At 40.2% G+C, this 23,936-nt stretch overlaps 1 protein-coding gene across 1 annotated transcript; it reads right to left on the bottom strand.

The window, feature by feature from the left end:
• Positions 1–2,075: 2,075 nt before the first annotated feature.
• On the bottom strand, positions 2,076–23,398 carry ccdc92 (coiled-coil domain containing 92). Its single transcript, XM_057830880.1, has 4 exons — positions 23,093–23,398; positions 13,026–13,163; positions 11,345–11,386; positions 2,076–5,514 (listed from the first exon to the last, which is right to left on the bottom strand). Exons 2-4 carry the CDS (start codon positions 13,159–13,161, stop codon positions 4,706–4,708), a joined length of 987 nt encoding a protein of 328 aa, XP_057686863.1. The 5' UTR covers positions 13,162–13,163; positions 23,093–23,398; the 3' UTR covers positions 2,076–4,705.
• Positions 23,399–23,936: the final 538 nt, after the last annotated feature.

The following is a 23,936-nucleotide window of genomic DNA, read 5'->3' as shown; positions in this document are numbered from 1 at the left end:
ATGACCACAATGTACCCAACTTCTGATGGCTACTTTCAACAGGATAATCCGCCATGTCATAAAGCTGGGATCATCTCAGACTGATTTCTTGAACATGAAAATAAGTTCACTGTACTCAAATGGCCTCCACAGTCACCAGATCTCAATCCAATCGAGCATCTTTGGGATGTGGTGGAACGGGATATTGGCATCATGGATGTAGAGCCGACAAATCTGCACCAAGTGTGTGATGCCATCATGTCAATATGGACCAAACTCTCTGAGGAATGCTTCCAGCACCTTGTTGAATCTATGCCACGAAAAATTGAGGCAGTTCTGAAGGCAAAAGGGGGTCCAACCCGTTACTAGCATGGTGTACCTAATAAAGTGGCCGGTGAGTATATACAGTGCCTTGCAAAAGTATTCGGCCCCCTTGAACCTTGCAACCTTTCGCCACATTTCAGGCTTCAAACATAAAGATATAAAATTTTAATTTTTTGTCAAGAATCAACAACAAGTGGGACACAATCGTGAAGTGGAACAAAATTTATTGGATAATTTAAACTTTTTTAACAAATAAAAAACTGAAAAGTGGGGCGTGCAATATTATTCGGCCCCCTTGCGTTAATACTTTGTAGCGCCACCTTTTGCTCCAATTAAAGCTGCAAGTCGCTTGGGGTATGTTTCTATCAGTTTTGCACATTGAGAGACTGATATTCTTGCCCATTCTTCCTTGCAAAACAGCTCGTGCTCAGTGAGGTTGGATGGAGAGTGTTTGTGAACAGCAGTATTCAGCTCTTTCCACAGATTCTCGATTGGATTCAGGTCTGGACTTTGACTTGGCCCTTCTAACACCTGGATACGTTTATTTTTGAACCATTCCATTGTAGATTTGGCTTTATGTTTTGGATCATTGTCCTGTTGGAAGATAAATCTCCGTCCCAGTCTCAGGTCTTGTGCAGATACCAACATGTTTTCTTCCAGAATGTTTCTGTATTTGGCTGCATCCATCTTCCCGTCAATTTTAACCATCTTCCCTGTCCCTGCTGAAGAAAAGCAGGCCCAAACCATGATGCTGCCACCACCATGTTTGACAGTGGGGATGGTGTGTTCAGGGTGATGAGCTGTGTTGCTTTTACGCCAAACATATCATTTTGCATTGTGGCCAAAAAGTTCAATTTTGGTTTCATCTGACCAGAGCACCTTCTTCCACATGTTTGGTGTGTCTCCCAGGTGGCTTGTGGCAAACTTTAAACGAGACTTTTTATGGATATCTTTGAGAAATGCCTTTCTTCTTGCCACTCTTCCATAAAGGCCAGATTTGTGCAGTGTACGACTGATTGTTGTCCTATGGACAGACTCTCCCACCTCAGCTGTAGATCTCTGCAGTTCATCCAGAGTGATCATGGGCCTCTTGGCTGCATCTCTGATCAGTTTTCTCCTTGTTTGAGAAGAAAGTTTGGAAGGACGGCCGTGTCTTGGTAGATTTGCAGTGGTCTGATGCTCCTTCCATTTCAATATGATGGCTTGCACAGTGCTCCTTGAGATGTTTAAAGCTTGGGAAATCTTTTTGTATCCAAATCCGGCTTTAAACTTCTCCACAACAGTATCTCGGACCTGCCTGGTGTGTTCCTTGGTTTTCATAATGCTCTCTGCACTTTAAACAGAATCCTGAGACTATCACAGAGCAGGTGCCTTTATACAGAGACTTGATTACACACAGGTGGATTCTATTTATCATCATCGGTCATTTAGGACAACATTGGATCATTCAGAGATCCTCACTGAACTTCTGGAGTGAGTTTGCTGCACTGAAAGTAAAGGGGCCGAATAATATTGCACGCCCCACTTTTTAGTTTTTTATTCTTTAAAAAAGTTTAAATTATCCAATAAATGTTGTTCCACTTCACGATTGTGTCCCACTTGTTGTTGATTCTTGACAAAAAAATTAAATTTCATATCTTTATGTTTGAAGCCTGAAATGTGGCGAAAGGTTGCAAGATTCAAGGGGGCCGAATACTTTTGCAAGGCACTGTATACAGTGTATATATATATATATATATATATATATATATATATATACACATACACCGTAGTTCTCGGACTATAAGGCGCACCCAATTATTAGCCACCACCCACCAAATTTTGACACAAACGGCATTTGTTCATAGATAGCTGCACCGGACTATAAGCCGCAGCAGTCCTCACTGTATTATGCGATATTTATTACACAAGATATTAATCGGTAACACTTTGCCAGTGGCATCATAAGACTGTCATATGACCAAATGAACCACCATGAAGCTTCATTTCTTCATGAAGTTTCATTTGGCCATCACTGCCCCATTGAAGGACACAGTCAACCTCTGCTGTCACCTGCTGTAAACACTGTTGTTGTCCAACATGCCTCCTAGCATCCATTGCAGCAAGACGGATGTAAATAATTAAAATTCATGTTCTGTGCTAATTATCTCTTCAGTTACTTTTCCAGTTGTTTTATTAATTGTTAGTTATGGTATTTAGGCCTGCAGCTATCGATTATTTTAGGAGTCGATTAACTGATGAACTAGTTAGTTCAAATAATCGAGTAATCGGATAAGGAACATAAAAAATTAAAATACCTGACCTGAGCCTCAAACGGTATAAAAAAATAAATAAATGAGAATATATGTACATCAAAAGAACAATTGGCTAACTTACATAGCAAAAGTCCGCTAGTTAAAATGCTACATAATGCCAACTTTTAACAATGCGCTTAACAAATAGTTCAAACACATATTCCAACAAAACACAGCTAAATATTCCTTTAAACTAAATTATGAATGCATTAAAATAACGTTAGCTCAAACATAAACTTAGCTTATGTTAGTCTTAACAGGGAGCAGCTGGATTCAAAGCGCAGTTTATCCACCCAAATCAATACAACTAAAGGCAAACACTTTGAACAAAAAAAAAAAAACATTACAATGCCACTTTAATTAAACGAATACTCGAGGCAGCAAAATTTATTTCGAATACTCGAGTTAATTGATTAATCGTTGCAGCACTAATGGTATTTGATAACTTTATTTTACAGTGGTGCCCTAGGACTGTCATAAGACCATCATAATTATGACATTATACCGCCATGAGCATTAATGAATGCTTATGGCAGATGTCATTTTGTGTCATCTGGCTAATTATCTCACTTTTGAATGAATGCAAAATATCCGAGCTCGACATAAAAGGAGTTTGCGACATAATTTGCCAGACTGACAATGACATCAGTCATAAGCATTAATTAATGCCCATGATAGTGTCATGTCATAATTATAATCTTAAGGTAATCTTCTGACGCCGCTGTCAAATAAAGTGTTACCTATTAACCCAATAAATCAACAAATAAGCCACACTGGACTATAAACCGCAGGATTCAAAATGATGGGAAAAAATAGTGTTTTTTAGTCTGAAAATGATTGTATATAACAATATTAAAAGCTTAGTGAAATTAAAAACAGTGCATGACAGTGTTAAGACCTCCCATAAGAAATTCAATGTGTTTAAGATACTTGATCAAGACGAGTAAAAAGACTTTAAAACCCATCGGGAACGATGCAATAGTTTATTTAGAGCACTCATCTCTGTGCTTTCCCTTTCATAAATTCTGAATTGTACCACTGGTGAATCAGGAGAATAATCCGGCAAACTTCTGTGGCTGGATCACTCAAATTATCTTCAGCATCAATTAAGCGACATAAGAAGCTTTATTATGTGGATTTATATTATTATCATTATTATTAAAGGACAAGTGTTATGTGAAAAGCAGAATATAAAGTGACAATAAATACCATCTGAGGTGTTGTTGTATTCCCTAATAAACAATAAATAAAAAAATGAATTCCTTAAAAATGTACAGACATTATAAAGTATATCACAAAATCCTATTACAGCAGTGCTTTTCCAAATGCCCTTTTATCACAAACATGAATAATAATGAAGACGTTTGTCCTTATTACTGTCCCCAGAAAGACACAGTTGCACGACTGACCTTTAGCTTGCATTGAACTGAAGCATAAATACACGTGCTGTTTCCGTTTCACCTTAATTATGCAACCTACAGTAATATTATTACACTGACATTGCAAGAAGGTGAAAGACATTCGGAGAGCATCAGCTGAATCAATTGTTGTCCTTTGCATCTGTGGACATTCAATTACAGTTTTTTGTAGCTTCCACATTTAACTGGTTGCCCTAACTACACTAGTGTGTGCGTGTTTGCACCAAGCAGGCACTGATGCAGATATTTGGCTGAGGATGTGTCGATTGCACCGCACAGTATAGAACGACGCGTGTATAATACAACACTCGGTATGGTTGTAAAGAAGGAACATTTGGCATGCTTTGCGGTTCAGTAGTCCTTTTCAAATGTGCATGAAGATGTTTATCCGTTGCATCGTTTTCATTTTACATTGCGTTGTTTTGCGTAGAAAGCAGGCTACACAGTGCTTAGGCTCCTCTCTGCCACTCGTGTATCTTTAGATATTTACACTACTCACGTAAAGTTGGGTGAATTTTGCTTTGAATTTCAGGATGAAATTTCAGGAAAAAAAATGTAATTCGCATGATTTGCACGGAAGCACTTTCTATGTTCATTTTAGGTTCATCCTGAAAATGAACCTGAAATTTCGACATCCCTTCTGTGAGTAGCGTATGTGCATGTGTGCATTCATGTGCAGGCGTCACGGCATTAAACTGTCCTGTCAGCCCCGGTACGCTTGCGCACAACCTTTTCTTCCTTCACCTGGTCAACTGCCAAAGTCTCCGGTTCTGCCTGGGGCGGGGCTAAGGGTGGTGTTCCATGAGGGATGCGGTGGGCCACCCCAACATGAGCCCTGTATTGGCGTTCCCGAGCCGGGCTATGACGGGGACTGGCGGAAGCCCCTAGGGGAGCGCCGCCCGGGCGTTCCGATGTGATGGGAGGGATGACGGCGGGCCTTTCTCGCACCACCTGCAGATCTGGAGACTCTCGACCAGCCTGCAGGAAGGGCGTCGGGTCAGGCATGGGTTCCACGGCGTCCCGAAAGACCATCCGCTTGCCGTCCGCGCCCAGCCGGTACACCTCTGTCAGCTCCGGGTGAAGAGGCTGGGAGAGGCTCTTCCTCATGCGGCGCCGCGGGGTTTCGGGTTGCCTGTCTTTAGGTGGCGGAGGCGTGGGCTTGAAGGATGTGACCGGGCTGACATTGGGGCTCCCTTCCGATGAGCTGCCCGCCAGAAGTTTCTTCTTGGTGGCGTGAAGCTGCGACGTGAGGTAAGCGATGGTGCTAGCACGCTGCTCCAACTCTCCGGAAAGTACGGCCAGCTTGTGGCTCTTCATCTTCAGCTCCTCCAGGTACTTCTTCTCCCGCTCTTTAATGGTGTTTTCCAGCACAAAGATCATGGCGTTCTTCTGCTCCAGATCCCTCAGGAGCTCTGTGTTCTCCTCCTCCTTCTTCTTCAGCTCTGCCTCCAGCTCCTCGCACCTCCTTTGCAGCTCTCGGCATCTGGACTCACCGTTGTCTGCACGATCCACATCAAACAGTTAGCGCAATGTAAGCAATACAAAAAAAACATACTATTGTGGTTAATTGAACACTTCAATACAAGTTTGACATTTAGTTTAAAAACCCTTTCATGCATGAAGTATAACGGTGTGACAAAATATCGAAATGTTGATATGTTGTGATACTTTGCTTCCCAAAAAGGTTATAACACTCATGGTAAGAATCGAGATATCGTTTTAAAAAGATGTCCATAAAAAAAAAATAAAAAATAAAATAAGAAACCAGCAATTTTTCTTGTTTTCTGAGTGAATCTCGGATCCATGTGGGCTCCAGTAGGTCTCCTGCAATATTTGTTGCGACTGTAGTGTAATTCAATGGAAGAATTATTTGAAAAATCCACCTTTTGCCACAAAACAGTGAAGTTTGGTGGTGGCAAAATCATGGTCTGGGGTTACATCCAGTATGGGGTGTGCGAGAGATCTGCAGGGTGGAAGGCAACATAAATAGTCTGAAATATCAACAAATTTTAGCTGCCTCTTACATTCCTAACCATAAAAAGGGACACATTCTGCAGCAGGATGGTGCTCCATCGCATACTTCAATCTCTATCTCAAAGTTCCTCCAGGCAAAGAAGATCAAGATCCTCCAGGACTGGCCAGCCCAGTCACCACACATGACCAGGATAAAAGAGGAAGCATGGAAGACAAAACCCAAGAAAGTTGATGAACTCTGGGAGGTATGCAAGACTGCTTTCTTTGATGTTCCTGATGATTTCATCAATAAATTGTATGGATCCTTGCCGAACCGCATGGATGCAGTCCTTCAAGCCCATGGAAGATACAAAATACGTGTTGTCTACATGCCAACAAGCTGTTTGGGAGGCATACACGGAGAAAACCTTTCCTCACTCACAATCATCAACGCAAACGTCTGGAGTTCGCCAAGCGGTATTGGGGCTTTAACTGGAACCGTGTGCTTTGGTCAGATGAGACCAAGATTGAGCTTTTTGGCAACCAACACTCAAAGTGGGTCTGGCGTGCCACGAAAGATGCGCATGCTAAAAAGCACTTCATACCTACTGTGAAGTATGGGGGTGGGTCAGTGATGCTGTGGGGCTGTTTCGCTTCCAAAGGCCCTGGGAACCTTGTTAGGGTGCATGGCATCATGAATGCTTTGAAATAGCAGGAAATTTTAAATCAAAATCTGTTGCCCTCCGCCTGAAAGCTGAAGATGGGTCGTCACTGGGTCTTTCAGCAAGACAATGACCCTAAACATATGGCCAAATCTACACAGAAATGGTTCACCAGACACAAAATCAAGCTCCTCCCATGGTCATCTCAGTCCCCAGACCTCAACCCCATTGAAAACCTGTGGGGTGAGCTGAAGAGGAGAGTACAGAGGAGAGGACCCAGGTCTCTGGATGATTTAGAGAGATTCTGCAAAGAGGAATGGCTGAAGATCCCTCTTTCTGTCTTTTCCCATCTTGTGAAACATTATAGGAGAAGATTAGGTGCTGTTTTGTTGGCAAAAGGGGGTTGTACAAAGTATTAACACCAGGGGTGCTAATAATTGTGACACACATTATTTGATGTCAAATAATTATTTCTTTATGTGGGATTTTTTCCCCACTGAATAAATGCACTTGTATTGAAGGTTGGATTTTTCTCTTTTTTCCATTAAGGTCCCATATTATTTAGAAAAAAAAATATTAGTAGCTAAAAAAACACATGATTATTATAAATCCAATAATTATGGAGGGCACCGTACAAAGTCCTCCTAAAAAAATTAGCATATTGTGATAAAGTTAATTATTTTCTGTACTGTACTGATAAACATTAGACTTTCATATGTTTTAGATTCATTACACTCAACTGAAGTAGTTCAAGCCTTTTATTGTTTTAATATTGATGATTTTGGCAAAAAAGTCAGGAAAAAACAAAAATCCCTATCTCAAAAAATCAGCATATCATGAAAAGGTATTCTAAAGAAGCAACTAACTTAATCATCTGAATCAACGAATTAACTCAAAACCCCTGCGAAAGATTCCTGAGGCTTTTAAAAACTGCCAGTCTGGTTCATTACTCAAAACCGCAATCATGGGCAAGACTGCCGACCTGACTGCTGTCCAGAAGGCCATCATTGACACCCTCAAGCAAGAGGCTAAGACACAGCAAGAAATTTCTGAGCGAATATGCTGTTCCCAAAATGCTGTATCAAGGCACCTCAGTGGGAAGTCTGTGGGAAGGAAAAGGTGTGGCAGGAAGCGCTGCACAACCAGAGGAGGTGATCGCACCCTGAGAAAGATTGTGAAAAAGGGCCTATTCCAAACCTTGGGGGACCTGCAGAAACGGTGGACTTAGTCTGGAGTAGAAACATCCAGAGCCACCTTGCACAGGTGTGTGCTGGAGCCACTTTTAAACTTGAAACAGCGGCAGAAGCGCCTGACCTGGGCTACAGAGAAGCAGCACTGGAATGTCGCTCAGTGGGCCAAAGTACTTTTTTAAGACGAATGCAAATTTTGCATGTCATTCAGAAATCAAGGTGCCAGAGTTTGGAGGAAGACTGGGGAGAAGGAAATGCCAAAATGCCTGAAGTCCAGTGTCAAGTACCCACAGGCAATGATGGTCTGGGGTGCCATGTCATCTGCTGGTGTTGGTCTACTGTGTTTTATCAAGGGCAGGTTCAATGCAGCTAGCTATCAGGAGATTTTGGAGCACTTCATGTTTCCATCTGCTGAAAAGCTTTATGGAGATGAAGATTTCAATTTTCAGCATGACCTGGCACCTGCTCACATTGCCAAAACCACTGGTAAATGGTTTACTGACCATGGCATTACTGTGCTCACTTGGCCTGCCAACTCTCCTGACCTGAACCCCATAGAGAATATGTGGGATATTGTGAAGAGGAAGTTGAGAGACACTAGACCCAACACTGTGGATGACCTTAAGGCCGCTATCGAAGCATCCTGGGCCTCCATAACACCTCAGCAGTGCCACAGGCTGATTGCCTCCATGCCACGCCGCATTGAAGCCGTCATTTGTGCAAAAGGATTCCCAACCAAGTATTGAGTGCTTGCTGATATAATTAATTGAAGGTTGACTTTTTTTGTATTAAAAAACATGTTTTTGTATTGGCTGGATGAAATATGCTAATTTTTTGAGATAGGGATTTTTGTTTTTTCTAGACTTTTTTGCCAAAATCATCAATATTAAAACAATAAAAAGATTGAAGTACTTCAGGTGTGTGTAATTAATCTAAACTATATGAAAGTCTAATGTTTATCAGTACATTACAGAAAATAATTAACTTTATCACAATATGCTAATTTTTTTAGAAGGACTAGTAGAAGTGAGATTGTGTATTTAGAAGTAGTTGTGCAATGTTTTCCAGCGTCGTCATGCTGAGTGAGCCGTGCATTAGGCTTGTGACACATAATCTCATTTCCTGCACTCCAATCTCTGATGTCCGACATTGACATGATAGTGCCTCTCTCCCTCTCGTGAGTGATTCTCTTAATCCTCTACAAATCTGGGCTATCCAATGTTATAAAGCCGACAACATGCTGTGAAATGACACTCCAGATGAGTCCGGACAAAGTAAAAAAAATGAAGAGAACTTGGTCTGCATTTTGCCTGCCTCGATCTTCCCTGATTTAAACTGTCCTGTTAGTTAGTGTCAATGCTCAAGTCACATGTTGTCATGGCCATGGCAACATTGGAGTTGGGCGCTTGGCAATGACCAGACAATGAGGAGTCCTACAATGCGACGGCTCAGTGCTTGCCACCTGCAGTCGTTTAATCCCATGTTGTATTACTTTCACCGATTTAAAAAAATAAAGTGCTCAGATTCAAATCACTATCTTTGAAAATTATTAGAGATGTCCCAATCGATCGGCATCCCGATCACGTCATTTTCAAAGTATCGGAAACGGCAAAAAAATATCGGACATGCCTTTTTTAAATATATATATATATATTTTTTAATTAAATCGTTTTCTAATTGTATGTAACGTTACTGACAAAATGTCTTACACTCATCCAGAGTCTGTAGTTTTGGCTTAAAGTAGTGCTGTCAAATGTATCAAGTTAACGGCAGTAATAAATTTAAATATTTAACGCAATGAACGCATGCACTGCACTATCCACTCATGCATTTTCGCGTTCAATCTATAATGGCCCCATCTTGCGTATTCATAGAATTAAAAGGCAACGTAAAATGAGAAGAGAGAATTTTGGCAGCCTTTGAAGCCTTTTTGTAATTGGCTAAAGCCTTACAATTCCTCCCTCAACCATTAGAAATATCGTGGCAAGCAATGTGGGGAAGAACGGTAGTAGTTGATCTTTTTCTTAACACCCTATGTCATTTCCCAACGCAGAGAAGATACATCAATTGGTACCACGACGCACAGTCATGGTTGCACTTCCCATCATGCATTTGGGCAGAAGTTAAATGGCAGCAGTATCATTTACTGAAAGCTCAACAAATACACTCGATGGCAGTATTTAGTCACAATATACAAAGTCACATTTATCCTTTAAGAATTACAAGTCTTTCTATCCGTGGATCCCTCTCACAGAAAGAATGTTAATAATGTAAATGCCGTCTTGAGGATTTATTGTCATAATAAACAAATACAGTACTTATTAGAGGTGTGAGAAATTTCGGATTCTTAGATTAGTCGCGATTCGGCCGTGGAAGATTCGAGAACGATTCACAAACATCCAAATTCCGATTATTGAAATATGTCAAGTAAAGCGGAAGTAAAACACACTCCGCGCGCCGCTCGGTCTTCAGGACGCAATGAGGAACGGAGCGAGAGTAGCTAAACATCATGCTTGTCATTACCCGGCCCTCGGGTAATGCCAATGCTCAACTCACGGCTCTAGCTCAACTCATGCCGCGACATAAAATAAACAACAACATACCTGACTGCTGCCGACAGCTGCTACAAAGTACGTCCACATAATGGTACGGTAGATAACATATTTATATAGGACTAGATGCAATATAGACTCGGTGGCGTTAGCAGCACATGTACAAAAAGCTAGATGCAGGCGTTAGTAAACGGCCGCCATCTTAAAGCAGTAGACTTCCCTGCAAGGCTGTTGTAGCAAACATTCCAAGCGAACCTAATTAAAGTTTTATCCAAAATACTTCTAAGTCGGTAAAATATTGACTTGATTCTATCTTTAAAATAGTTTTAAAACTTTCACTTGTCGAAAGTAGACAAAAGGGAAATTATGGAATAACGGGAGTAATTTTAACAACTTTAATGGTTGATTCACAACATTAAATTAATTGAATGTAGTTTAAAGCTGCTGATACAGAATGGGGATTTGAGTATATTATTTATTGTTTTTAACTGTTAACTTGATACTGGATTAGTCGTTTATTTAAGCTTGCGAGGCTTTTTTTGTTTGTTTTGTTTTACAGTTTTTGTAACTAATGTACAAAACATTAAAAGCAGCTAATAGTGGGGGGGGGGGGGGTCATCAATAATCGATTTATAATCGAATCGTAGCCTCTGAATCGTACTCGTAATCGAATCGTTAGGTGCCCAAAGATTCCCACCTCTAGTACTTATGTACTGTATGTTGAATGTATATATTTGTCCGAGTTTTATTCATTTTTTTCTTAATGCATTGCCAAAATGTATATGATTGGGAAAAATTATCGGGAATGGTTGGAATTGAATCGGGAGCAAAAAAAAAGCAATCGGATCGGTAAATATCGGGATCGGCAGATACTCAAACTAAAACGATCGGGATCGGATCGGGAGCAAAAAAACATGTTTGGAACAACCCTAAAAATTATGTTTTGATGTGGAAATGGAGGGAAATGCTTACCTGAAGGATCGGAGCTTCGTACAGTCAGCTCATATGTCAGGTCTGTGAAAGCACAACAGCAATTATGATTACGAAACCTCACCCCAAATCCAGAGAGGTATACTCTGTAACCAATTCAACCGGGTGGTGCTGTCTATCTGCACTAGACATGTGCCGATTACCGGTTTCATGGTATACCGTGGTATGAAAACGTCGATGTTTCAAAACCGCAAAAATTTTCCGTCATACCGTCCCTAAGCTATGTTTTATGTCCCCAAAAATGCATGGAGATATCCCTCGCTTGCAGCTGCAAGGCTCAACCCTCCCCCACCGGTTGTTGCTCAGTGTCAGTGAGTCAGCTGTGCTACACGATGGCTGGAGGAGGTGAAACTCATGAACTTTTTCCCCCCATCGGAGAAAATAAAATCGCTGGTATGAGAATACTTAGAAAAGTTACAGACGGCCACGGATTAGAGGAGGATGGCCAACCGACAAAACGATTTTGCATTTATACAAAATGAAAGGTTAGTAAACACTGTCATAAACGTTTCCCACCAGCTACGACAGTTGAGTGTGTCTAGTTGTGGTAAAATACCGTGTTTTTTCTCTCTCTGGCAACTGTCTGCGTTGAGAAAGAGAGTGTGTGTATAATGTAAACCTGATACAAGCATACAAACGTGCTTTTTTATGGAAAATAATTATGTTATTTTTCTTCTGATGGTAATAATGTTGAGCTGTGGCTGTGGGTTTAGGCCCACCTAAATAACTGCTTTTGTTTAAATTTGGTTTGGAATATATATACAGTATTGGCACGAATATAAGACGGTGTTTTTTGCATTGAAATAAGACTGAAAAAGTGGGAGTCGTCTTATATTCGGGGTCTAGACATTATACCCATTCACGACGCTAGATGGCGCGAGATATCATTGAAGCGAATGCTGAACTTGAGGAGTAATGTTCTGTCATGACAGATCTCGGCTACTCTGAAGTTTAACCAGTTTGCATTATTTTATTGCAATGTTTTCCTTATTCAGATTTTTTTCTAGACAACAGTTACAGTTAGACCTCACTTTGATGGTTAATGCAGTTATTGCAATTTTGTTTTTTTTTTCTATCACAATAGATTGGTTTATTTGCATTTCAAAAACCAGAAGCCATTCATTTACGAATGTGATTGCACTTTAGTTTGCATTTTTAAATGTTCAGATATTAAAATTTGAATGAGGCAAAATAACATGCTTTTTCTCTCAAATATATTGGTATAATCATTTGTTTCAGATGTACTGTAATTATTTTCTGTATAAAAATTAATTTGGTGTTTAAAAATTCTTTTTTCAAACTTGAGTCTTGAAAAAGTGGGGGTCGTTTTATAATCAGGGCCGTCTAATATTCTGGCCAATACGGTATATATACTATATATTTTAATCTATTTTAATTTAACATTATATTTATGTTCTAATTTGCTAATGTTTTGAAAAATAAAAATCCTGTTCAATGCAAAGTTGTTGTTTTTTTAACCCAGATATCTCAAAATAACACATTTTAGAGCTGTAATCGCAATAACGTGATACCGTGAAACCGTGACATTTTGGCTTGAGGTTATCATACCGTCAGAATCTGATACCGGCAGATGCCTAGTCTGCACCATAGTATCCCCTATTGACAGTACGAGATCCCCAAAGGAACGGAGATGTGGAGTCACCTGTGCATTGCTGCTGCAATCGTCGGATCTCCGCATGGAGCCCCTTCAATGTGTTGGCGTGGTCCTGCTGGAGGAAGAGCAGGTTTTTCTGGGCGCTGTGCAGCTGATTCTCCAGCGTGACATTGGCCGATGCCATGGCTGATTATGTTCAGACGGAAGAACAAGACAAAAACACTTAAATTGTAATGTAAAAGTGAGCAAAGATGACTTATACGTAATTGATTCGTCGGCTATTGTCATCCATATCAGCGAATGTGTTTATTCGTTGTGATATATCTTTTTTATTATTTTAAAACCCCTTATCCTGATTACTATTCAGTAAAACATCCTTGCACTCTCTTCAATGTCACTATACTATAAATAATATAGATCATAACACATCCTCGCCGGGACACACGCTTTTGATTATATTGCACATTGGCAGAACCTTCCTCAGAAAACGCCTTTGCATTGGTGAGCCATAAAGTCTGAAGAGATGATCTATTATTGATGAGTAATGTTGAGTCCTTCCAGTAATGCATAGCTCTCCTTCCAGCCCTTTCCTAGAATAGCTCAGATTGCGCTCCGTGTTTTAGCCAAAGCATGACCTCAGTCGGCACTAGTCATGCCGTCACATCGAGGTGACTTGAGAGGGCAAATTGACTGCCTGTGTGATGTTAACCCTTTATAGGTCAGTCATTTAACTCATTGGCTGCCACTGACAGAGCTATTTTGACTGGGAGAGGCTAGCAGCAAAATGGGTTGTACGTCTCGTTCCATCAATGGCATCGAAACATGAGCCAGTCTTCCCAGTTTAAATTGGCGTATTTTCCGCACTGTAAGGCGCACCTAAAAGCCTTCAATTTTTTTCAAAAGCCAACAGAATGCTTTATAATCCAATGTGCTTTGTATGTGGATTAATATTGGTTAATTAAGGCATGAAATTCCCTTTAGCGCAGCTCCATTTAGTAAAACCATAACACAACCCCTACTACTACTACTGCGCCTTATAATGCAGTGCGCATTACATATGAAAAACATTTTAAAATAGGCCATTCATTCAACGTGCGCCTTATAGTGCAGAAAATACGGTAAATGGACGTCTGTGGTTGTCAATGGTAGGCAATGCGTTCGTAAGGCAAGGCTAATCTATTTAACTCATTCATTTATTTTCCGTGCCGCTTTTCCTCACAAGGGTCGTGGGGGTGCTAGAGCCTATCCCAACTAACTATGAGTGGTAGGCAGGGTAAACCCTGAATTGCCAGCCAATCGCAAAGCACAATGGGACAAACAATCACTCAAACACTCATACCTACGGAAAATTTCGAGTGTTCAGTCAGCCTACCATGCATGTTTTTGGGATTTGGGACGAAATCGGAGTACCCAGAAAAAAACCCGCACAGGCAAGGTGAGGCAATGCAAACTTGAAGTGGACCACAGGAAGGCCTGGGATTGAACTCGTGATCTCAGAACTTTGAGACGGACGTGCTAACCACTCGTCCAAATGTATTTACATAACACAATTCAACACACGGTAATTCAAAGTGCTTTACATTACATGAAAATCAGCCAGACACAATTAACAAATAGAAATAAAAACATAAAATACAAGAATACGTAAAGATCATGTTCACCAGTAAGATCACCTTTTTAAAAAAGCTTATTCTAGCTAATTTTATTTGACTGTCTTATTTTTATCTGATTTTATCTGTGCTTCTGTGTTTTGCTTTTACTCTTTTATTCTTAGTCTTTTTATTCTTTCTTTGGCAATGTGCACTTTGAGACTTGTTTTTCAAATGTAAAGTGCGGTATAAATAAAATGTATTAGTATAATTGTTATCATTAAGATATTTAAAAACAAAATTAAAATACAAAATAGGTGGAAAAAATGGATAAAAAGCAATGGTCACATATTGGGTATTCGACACGTATGAATACGCTGTACTAAAATAGTGTTTACCATTTGAGCACATATCAGATCTTAAAGGGAACCTTGGAGTTAAAGACTTATAGGCTCGAATAAGCAACATTTGTTCTCTTTAACTAAAATATGTTATTAGAAACACATAAAATATTACGATTTATTTAAAAATCTATAATATTTAGTACATGTTTTGACCTATGGAGGGCACTATGTTTTCTGCGCGCAATGGAGGCTCGGGGTGATGACGTAGATTGTCACTGTCACTAGACAAACACTACCGGGTTACTCCCACTCCTTCTACGCGGTGAGACGTCCAAAACATGCACATATCGATTAAAAGCGGCGAGTACTTACTATTTGTTATTTTATTGAGTCTTTTCATTGCCTAAAAATACTTTTTTGGCGTGTGTTTCCGTTCCATACTTTTAAGCATTATGTTTTCTTGTGGTAGCTTTAAAGCAGATTGTTGCTCTGTTGACCACATTAGTCACGCAGCATATTTAAACTACCCTTATTTGATATTAATATGTTGAAGTATTTTCCTAAGGCATTTTTAGTACTTTTTGTCTGTATACATCTAAACAAAACAAGCTGAAAGCACACGGTAGTACTTTGGGTGTCAAATTCGTAGACGTTTTGCCAGTGTAACACATTTTGGACAAAACACCGTTTTTTTCCTACTCTCGTCTTGTCTCATCCAGTCTTTCCTGTTCATTTTGCTTTTGCTGCTCGTTTTGTGAAATATCGACAGTGCTGTCATTCTCATTTATGTTTCTCTCAGGTTGGGGGGGTCGAACAGATGACGTGTTGATGTCGCTAGAATAATACTCTGGAAGCCCGGCAGCGTAACCATGTGACGTCAACGCCCTGCGACGTCAACAACAATAGAGTCCTACTAGTTCAACTAATTTTACAAATTATAAAAAAACGAAAACATTAAGAGGGGTTTCAGTACCAAATTATTTTAACTCATAATAACGTTTATCTTTTAAGAACTACAAGGCTTTCTATACGTAGATACCTTTAAAATAAATTGAGAGGTGAGGAGCAAAATAACCGAATGCATCCTCATCCTGCTAGCCTGCTTGGTTCCTGTTCTTGGCACACACAGCAAACCGGTTCAAGGTGACCTAATGGGTCTAAATCAGGGTTTGTCTTAGTGCTTTCTTGCACTCCCTCTGGCTAAAACAGTGCTACAAAAGAAAGTATAAAAGTATACATATTTTAACCGCATCTGGTGATACATTTGAATTTGCGTTGGCGTCATCTTATGGTTGATATGTTAATCAACTTGTCCCAGCTCTCTGCCATTGCACTGAATTGTATTGTTTGTTAAAACTGTACTATAAGACTATGCCTTTTTGTAAGACTATATTTTAGGAATGTTAAAAAATGTCTTAAAATTAATAATAGTCATAATTTTAAAAGATTTTAAATATAAGAGGACATAATTTTTTCTTTCATGTAGCCCACACTTGTACCATACCAAATGTCAATATGGAGGCCTACCTGAAGTGAAGTGGACGACAGGTCTTTATGAGGCTAAATTTAATAAATTAAAATTACCAAAAATAGTCACTTGCCCTATAAAGGGTTAAACACAAAACAATAATACAGCAGTGCTAGTAGCAATAGCATGCAGTCAAGTAAAAGCAACGGGATGGAAAACCTACTTGTGTTGAATATTCTAGATCCAACATTAATAATTGATGAACTGCAGCAGCATGAAACGTTAGCCACAAGCACAGTTGAGATGATGCTCAGGCTGGACACAACATTTGTACCAGTTCATGTGGTACACGTTTAAATTTGGTTGACACCATTTGCGGTATTTGTGAACTCAAGGGCTGCCATTGACTGCTATATGTCCTCGGACGGTTAGCAGTAGGGACATTCCCGATCCAGTCAAGTGATCAGAAATCGGGTCGATCGGGCAATTTTTCAAATGTTTTTGGGGGTCTTTAACTTAAAAAAAATGTATATGAAGAGTTAAAAAGTAACATAATAATCCAGAAATACAATGGCATTGCCAAAAGGAACAAAATGTTTTACCGGCCGCAACACTCCCGGAAAAAGCGGAAGACGAAGTACTGTAAGCAGTACAATACTATAATATAACATGTTTGGAACTTTTTTTGGGAGAACAAAATACTTTTTTTTTTCTTAATATCAGATCTGGACTCAGTATAGGCAGGATCTCAAAATCAGGTGACCCTGACTCCCTTGCAAAACTTTGCATTTGGGACATCCCTAGTTAGCAGTAAATGGATTTGACATCTATTAACATCTTTGATGATCAATCCGTGCCAGCCATTCCAGTTAAAATGGATTTGATGTCAATCAGTGTCAATGGCAGTAAATGAGTTAAGATGTTTTCTCCAAAATTAGAGGAGATTTCTTTATTCCCCAATATTGACAAGAAGGCGTGAGAACCTCTGGGTACCTCACGATATGATATTATTTTGCAGTACAAGGCTAACGAAAAATATTATCTCACGCAATGGTAATACAATGGTACCTCAACATTCGAAGTTATTCGTTCCAGGACGTTGTTTGTAAGTCAAAATGGTCATATGCCGAGCAGGATTTTCCCATACGAATACATTATACAGTGGTACCTCTACATACGAAGTTAATCCGTTCCAGGACCTTGTTTGTAAGTCGAAATGGTCGTATGTCAAGCAGGATTTTCCCATAGGAATACATTATAATTCCATTAATTCGTTCCACAGCCCAAAAACCTGCACTAAATCCTTAAAAAATACTGTTAGGTTTTGTGTTGGTTTCTCCGAGTGTGACTTGTCCCTGTGATTACCCATTGCTCTCACCTGTGTGTGTTCTCCCAGTGTATCCTGCAATCTGCATCCACCTGTGTTACCCAGCTGTTCCTCGTCTCGTTACCCCTTGTCTGCGTATATAATGACCCAGTTTCTTGTCACTCCTTGTTGCGTCATTGTCTATGTCTATGTCTACGTCAATTTCAAGTCCGGTCCAAGCCCTCGTGTACCAGTCCCTCCGATTTAAGTAAGTTTTGTTTGAATCTTGCCCTTTTGATCCTCAGTGCTTTCAGTTGTACTATGTGTTTTTGTTAGATATCATTAAACGTTTTTTGAGTTCACCTGCCTTGCCGCTTTTGTTTCCCTGCAATTGGGTCCACACAACCTGCCTGCCCGCCCGCGTCCCTGACAAATACTGCTGGTACTATTACAAATGGCAATTACATATAGCAAAGCAAATAAATAATAAATAAAAATCGGTTGATAATATAATAATAATTCCTGTAATAGTGTAACGAAACGGGTTCTAATAAGGCGGACGGTTTTTTCTGTACCTGAAGGCACCGCGGGGCTGACGTGACAAAGAGGGAGGGGAGCGGGTGAGAGTTTACTTTCGCTTTCAATGCTTTCTTGAGAGCATCGTCAATTGCGGCAGACAGCAGGCGTTTTGTGTTGGATAAGTTGTGAAAGAAATGATGAAAACGTGGCGAAGCTGGCGATTTCTCTGGAGATGTTACCACAATAACAATTGTCAGCTTAACTTATAAAGACTGGCGAACGATGGTCGGAGGAGGACCGTGGAGATGTATTGTTGAGCCATTTCACCCCACGCCCATATTTTTCTGTCATTTGCATCTTCATTTAGAAGGTAAGCGTCAACTTGTTCCTTGTTTCACCACCTGTACCAACCTTTTCTGAAACCTGTGTTGATTTGTCACACAAGAAAATCCGCCGTGCATTCATCTGCGGTGCTGCCATTGTCGTCGTATTTCGAGCATGTCGTCGGATGTAGAAACAAATGGCGAGTCAAATTTTACGTCGGATGTCGAAAAGTTCGTGTGTCGAAGCGATCGTATGTAGAGGTACCACTGTATTTCCATTAATTCGTTCCACAGCCCGAAAACCTACACTAAATCCTTAATAAATACTGCTTGCACTATTACAAATGGCAACTACACATAAATTATTAATAAAAATTAGAATAAAACCATAATAACACTAATAATTCCTGTAATAAATAATGTAATGAATCAGGTTCTAATGTGGCGGACATTTTTCTGTACCTGAATGTAACGCGTAGCTGACGTGACGGTGAGATAGAGTGTGGTCCTATTTTACTTTCTCTTTTAAAGTTTTGTTGCTGGCTGGCTGCTGGCGTCAACTGCAGCGGAGAGTAGGCGTGTTGTGTTCCACAATTTGATGGAAGAAATAATTAGAAACCTGATGAAGCTGGCGATTTCTCTGGCGATGTTACCACAATAACAATTGTCACCTTAACTTATTAAGAAAGGCGAACAGAGGTCGTCGGAGGACGATCGTGATCGACATTCTACGGCCGTATTGTTGAGCCAGTTCACGGATGCACACACCATGCTCATATTTGTCTTTCATTTCCATCTTCATTTCAATGGTTAGCGTCACCTTTTCCTTTTTCCCCCACCTGCAGTAACCTTCTTGGAACCAGTGTTGATTTCTCTCACAAGAAAATCCGCCGTGCGCCCGTCTTCCGGCAAAATAACGAAACTGCGGCGCTGTCATAAATCATCATATTTCAAGCATGTTGTCGGATGTAGAAACAAATGGTGAGTCAAATTTTATGTCGGATGTCGAAAAGATCGTGTGTCGAAGCGATTGTATGTCGAGGTACCACTGTACAACAGTTATTGATGCGTGGGTTCCCAGATAGCAGACCGACATTGAAAAACGTTGATATTCCAAACATCCTCAAGGACAGCCCTACATCCTGGTTCCCAGCTGTTTGAACTGCTCCCCTCTGGGAGAAGCTATAGGTGTTTAAAAGCAAGAACAAACAGACTGAGGAACAATTTCTTTGCTAAAGCTAAAGTCATTTCCACCCTTAACAGCCATATGTAACACCACATCACCCAATGTCCAATATTCATTTACATGCAATATACTATGTGCAATACTTAATTAAGTGCAATATTCAATGCCTCACTGTCAACTTCTGCTACTTAACTTCTATTCACACATATTCTATGTGCAATACTTATTTACGTGCAATATTAATGTGCAATGTTCAATGCCTACACTGTCAACTGCTGCTACTTCACTTCAATTATTTGCACTGCCTGAACATAGGACTACCTCATACATATTTTATATTTTATTTAGATTTTATACTTTTATTCCCACAATTTTATCGTACAACTGTATAATGACAATAAAGGGCTATTCTATTCTATTTTATTCTATTCTATTTTCCATCAAAATCATCAGTATGGTTGACATCGAAATTTTCGACGTCAAGTCACGTTGAAACAACGTTATTCTATGGTATGCCAGGCGATGGTTGGGTTAACATTGTTTTATAATTAATGAACTAATGTTGACAAATGGTTGATTTATGATTGACCGGGAAATATGATTGAAAAGTAATTGAATTATGGATGAGCGGGTGTTTTGGTCGAAAACATAACATTGATTCAGCGTTGCTCCTATATTATTAATAATCCAAATGACTTTTAGGTTTTGTAAGGATTTCAACATTGACACAACACTGAGGGTGCAAAAGTGACGTTGATTCAATGACATAAGATCGACAGCGGAATCTTTTCAACGTCGGTCTGCTATCTGGGTTAGGGGATCCGATATTCTATGATACAACTCTTTCACGGGCATTTATGATGATACAGTGCCTTGCAAAAGTATTCGGCCCCCTTGAACCTTGCAACCTTTCGCCACATTTCAGGCCTCAAACATAAAGATATAAAATTTTAATTTTTTGTCAAGAATCAACAACAAGTGGGACACAATCGTGAAGTGGAACAAAATTTATTGGATAATTTAAACTTTTTTAACAAATAAAAAACTGAAAAGTGGGGCGTGCAATATTATTCGGCCCCCTTGCGTTAATACTTTGTAGCGCCACCTTTTGCTCCAATTACAGCTGCAAGTCGCTTGGGGTATGTTTCTATCAGTTTTGCACATCGAGAGACTGACATTCTTGCCCATTCTTCCTTGCAAAACAGCTTGAGCTCAGTGAGGTTGGATGGAGAGTGTTTGTGAACAGCAGTCTTCAGCTCTTTCCACAGATTCTCGATTGGATTCAGGTCTGGACTTTGACTTGGCCATTCTAACACCTGGATACGTTTATTTTTGAACCATTCCATTGTAGATTTGGCTTTATGTTTTGGATCATTGTTCTGTTGGAAGATAAATCTCCGTCCCAGTCTCAGGTCTTGTGCAGATACCAACAGGTTTTCTTCCAGAATGTTCCTGTATTTGGCTGCATCCATCTTCCCGTCAATTTTAACCATCTTCCCTGTCCCTGCTGAAGAAAAGCAGGCCCAAACCATGATGCTGCCACCACCATGTTTGACAGTGGGGATGGTGTGTTCAGGGTGATGAGCTGTGTTGCTTTTACGCCAAACATCGTTTTGCATTGTGGCCAAAAAGTTCAATTTTGGTTTCATCTGACCAGAGCACCTTCTTCCACATGTTTGGTGTGTCTCCCAGGTGGCTTGTGGCAAACTTTAAACGAGACTTTTTATGGATATCTTTGAGAAATGGCTTTCTTCTTGCCACTCTTCCATAAAGGCCAGATTTGTGCAGTGTACGACTGATTGTTGTCCTATGGACAGACTCTCCCACCTCAGCTGTAGATCTCTGCAGTTCATCCAGAGTGATCATGGGCCTCTTGGCTGCATCTCTGATCAGTTTTCTCCTTGTTTGAGAAGAAAGTTTGGAAGGACGGCCGGGTCTTGGTAGATTTGCAGTGGTCTGATGCTCCTTCCATTTCAATATGATGGCTTGCACAGTGCTCCTTGAGATGTTTAAAGCTTGGGAAATCTTTTTGTATCCAAATCCGGCTTTAAACTTCTCCACAACAGTATCTCGGACCTGCCTGGTGTGTTCCTTGGTTTTCATAATGCTCTCTGCACTTTAAACAGAACCCTGAGACTATCACAGAGCAGGTGCATTTATACAGAGACTTGATTACACACAGGTGGATTCTATTTATCATCATCGGTCATGACAACATTGGATCATTCAGAGATCCTCACTGAACTTCTGGAGTGAGTTTGCTGCGCTGAAAGTAAAGGGGCCAAATAATATTGCATGCCCCACTTTTCAGTTTTTTATTTGTTAAAAAAGTTTAAATTATCCAATAAATGTTGTTCCACTTCACGATTGTGTCCCACTTGTTGTTGATTCTTGACAAAAAAATTAAATTTCATATCTTTATGTTTGAAGCCTGAAATGTGGCAAAAGGTTGCAAGATTCAAGGGGGCCGAATACTTTTGCAAGGCACTGTAGAGGTCCAGTCATCCTTCTGGTGTGAATTAACTTAGTGGTGGTCCAATCCATTTGAACTGTTCAAATGGATTGGACGTCTATAGTCGTCAAAGGCAGACAATGAATTAAAGAGAAAAACAAGCAAATTCTTCTTGGAACTAATAGTGAAACCTTTTTAAAACAATACATTGACCCTTGTCGGAAGTATATCCATAACCTAAAGGTATACAAAGTAATGTGAAATATAACTATATCAATATATTGTCACACTACTATTAACAGGCAGAGCATCTCATTCATTTTGAACATTTTGCATGTGTGTGAATGTGTGTTGCATACTTCGCAGTGCACTTCCCCTTTCAGCACCTGCATTGCGGACAGCACCCACAGCCACACTCAAGTGACGTCGCAGCCAGGCGGCACACATCCACTACGGGACCAGGCCCTAATGCCAACGAAGTCCAAAGCGAGCCCACAAACATCTTAACCGGAATCGAACGACAAATGCTAAAACAGCAGGGTTGGCGAACAAAAGGCCATGATGTCGAGCTGCACGGCTTAACCTACATTTGGGACAGCTTGCTTCCTGTTGAGCTTATCAAAACCCCAACATCGCCTTAAAACAGAGAAGCTACTCAACATTGTGCTCTGATTTTTTTTTTTTTAATATTATATTGAAATCGCAGTTGAAGGGCATTTTTTAAACCACTCAAATACTAACATGACATTAGTGTAGAATACATAAGTGACATGATACGTCGCCTCTTTCGCTATTCTTTGAATGAAGGCGTGATCAGAATGGGGAGTTCCCGTGTGACGCTTTTTTTGGGGTGATTCTTTTAGCTTTAGCCAGGTTGCTATCTAAGACAGCCGTCGTCTCCGTTCCGTGACGTCGAGTGTTTGCTTACCTTACGGCTGAAAAGAAGCCCGGCCGTGGACGCTTTGACCAAAGACGGCTGAGTTAACGACGACGCTGCGGCTCGCCGAGCATGTCGTGCTGCTACTGCCGAAAGCTGGGAACGGCTGGATGCGTCCGTGCGCCTGTCTCTATCAGCTTCCTATCATCTCCCTAAGCGACAACACTAAATAAAGCGATGCATCATGGGAAAATAGAAGAGGGAATCGCAGCAGGAGGTAGTAAGACAACCTTTCTTGTGATGATATTTACCCGCACAACAACAACAACGGCGCACATAAGCAAATTACCCATAGAACTATACAAAGAGGAAATGATAATCCTATTTACCCTGATGTTGTGCACTGGATAGCGTCATTGCTATAACAACAGACTTTCGCATGTTCACAAGTGAGGTTATTCCGCCATCTAGTGGCTGCATTGGATATTGTAGGGAAAAGCAAGTAGGAGGCTTTCTTCTGACGTTTACTTCATTACATAAACCATGTTTTAATGTTAGGATTACGTTTCTTTATTTGCCGGATGTGTGACAGTTCATGGATCAGTTTGTGATAGAAATACTTTTTGGCATGATTTGAATTATATAACAGTGGATACAAAATTAGTATGAATAAATAAGGCTTCGCCGTTTTGAGGTTAAGTATTTAAACTTCAATAGGGCACTCATTTAACTCATTGGCTGCCATTTTGATAGGGCATGGGCAAATACAAAGTCAAAATGAATTGGACGTCTGGCGCCGTCTGAGAGATTAGCTTTCACTGCCAATCGTTGAGGTTTATTTGTAATTGGATGTTTATCGCTGTCAATTGCCACGTTTACATGGAGCCAAATATTC

Source organism: Corythoichthys intestinalis, chromosome 3, assembly GCF_030265065.1.
Source record: "Corythoichthys intestinalis isolate RoL2023-P3 chromosome 3, ASM3026506v1, whole genome shotgun sequence".
NCBI lineage: Eukaryota > Metazoa > Chordata > Actinopteri > Syngnathiformes > Syngnathidae > Corythoichthys > Corythoichthys intestinalis.
The sequence above is the reverse complement of the archived record's forward strand: the minus strand, read 5'-3'. Positions and strand labels throughout refer to the sequence as shown.

Excerpts from the sequence above, each read along its gene's own strand:
- ccdc92 (XM_057830880.1), bottom strand. The coding sequence starts at position 13,161 with ATGGCATCGGCCAATGTCACGCTGGAGAATCAGCTGCACAGCGCCCAG. Across the intron at positions 11,387-13,025 it reads ATTGCAGCAGCAATGCACAG|ACCTGACATATGAGCTGACT; the intron begins GTGACTCCACAT and ends GTGCTTTCACAG. Across the intron at positions 5,515-11,344 it reads ACGAAGCTCCGATCCTTCAG|ACAACGGTGAGTCCAGATGC; the intron begins GTAAGCATTTCC and ends TGGATCGTGCAG.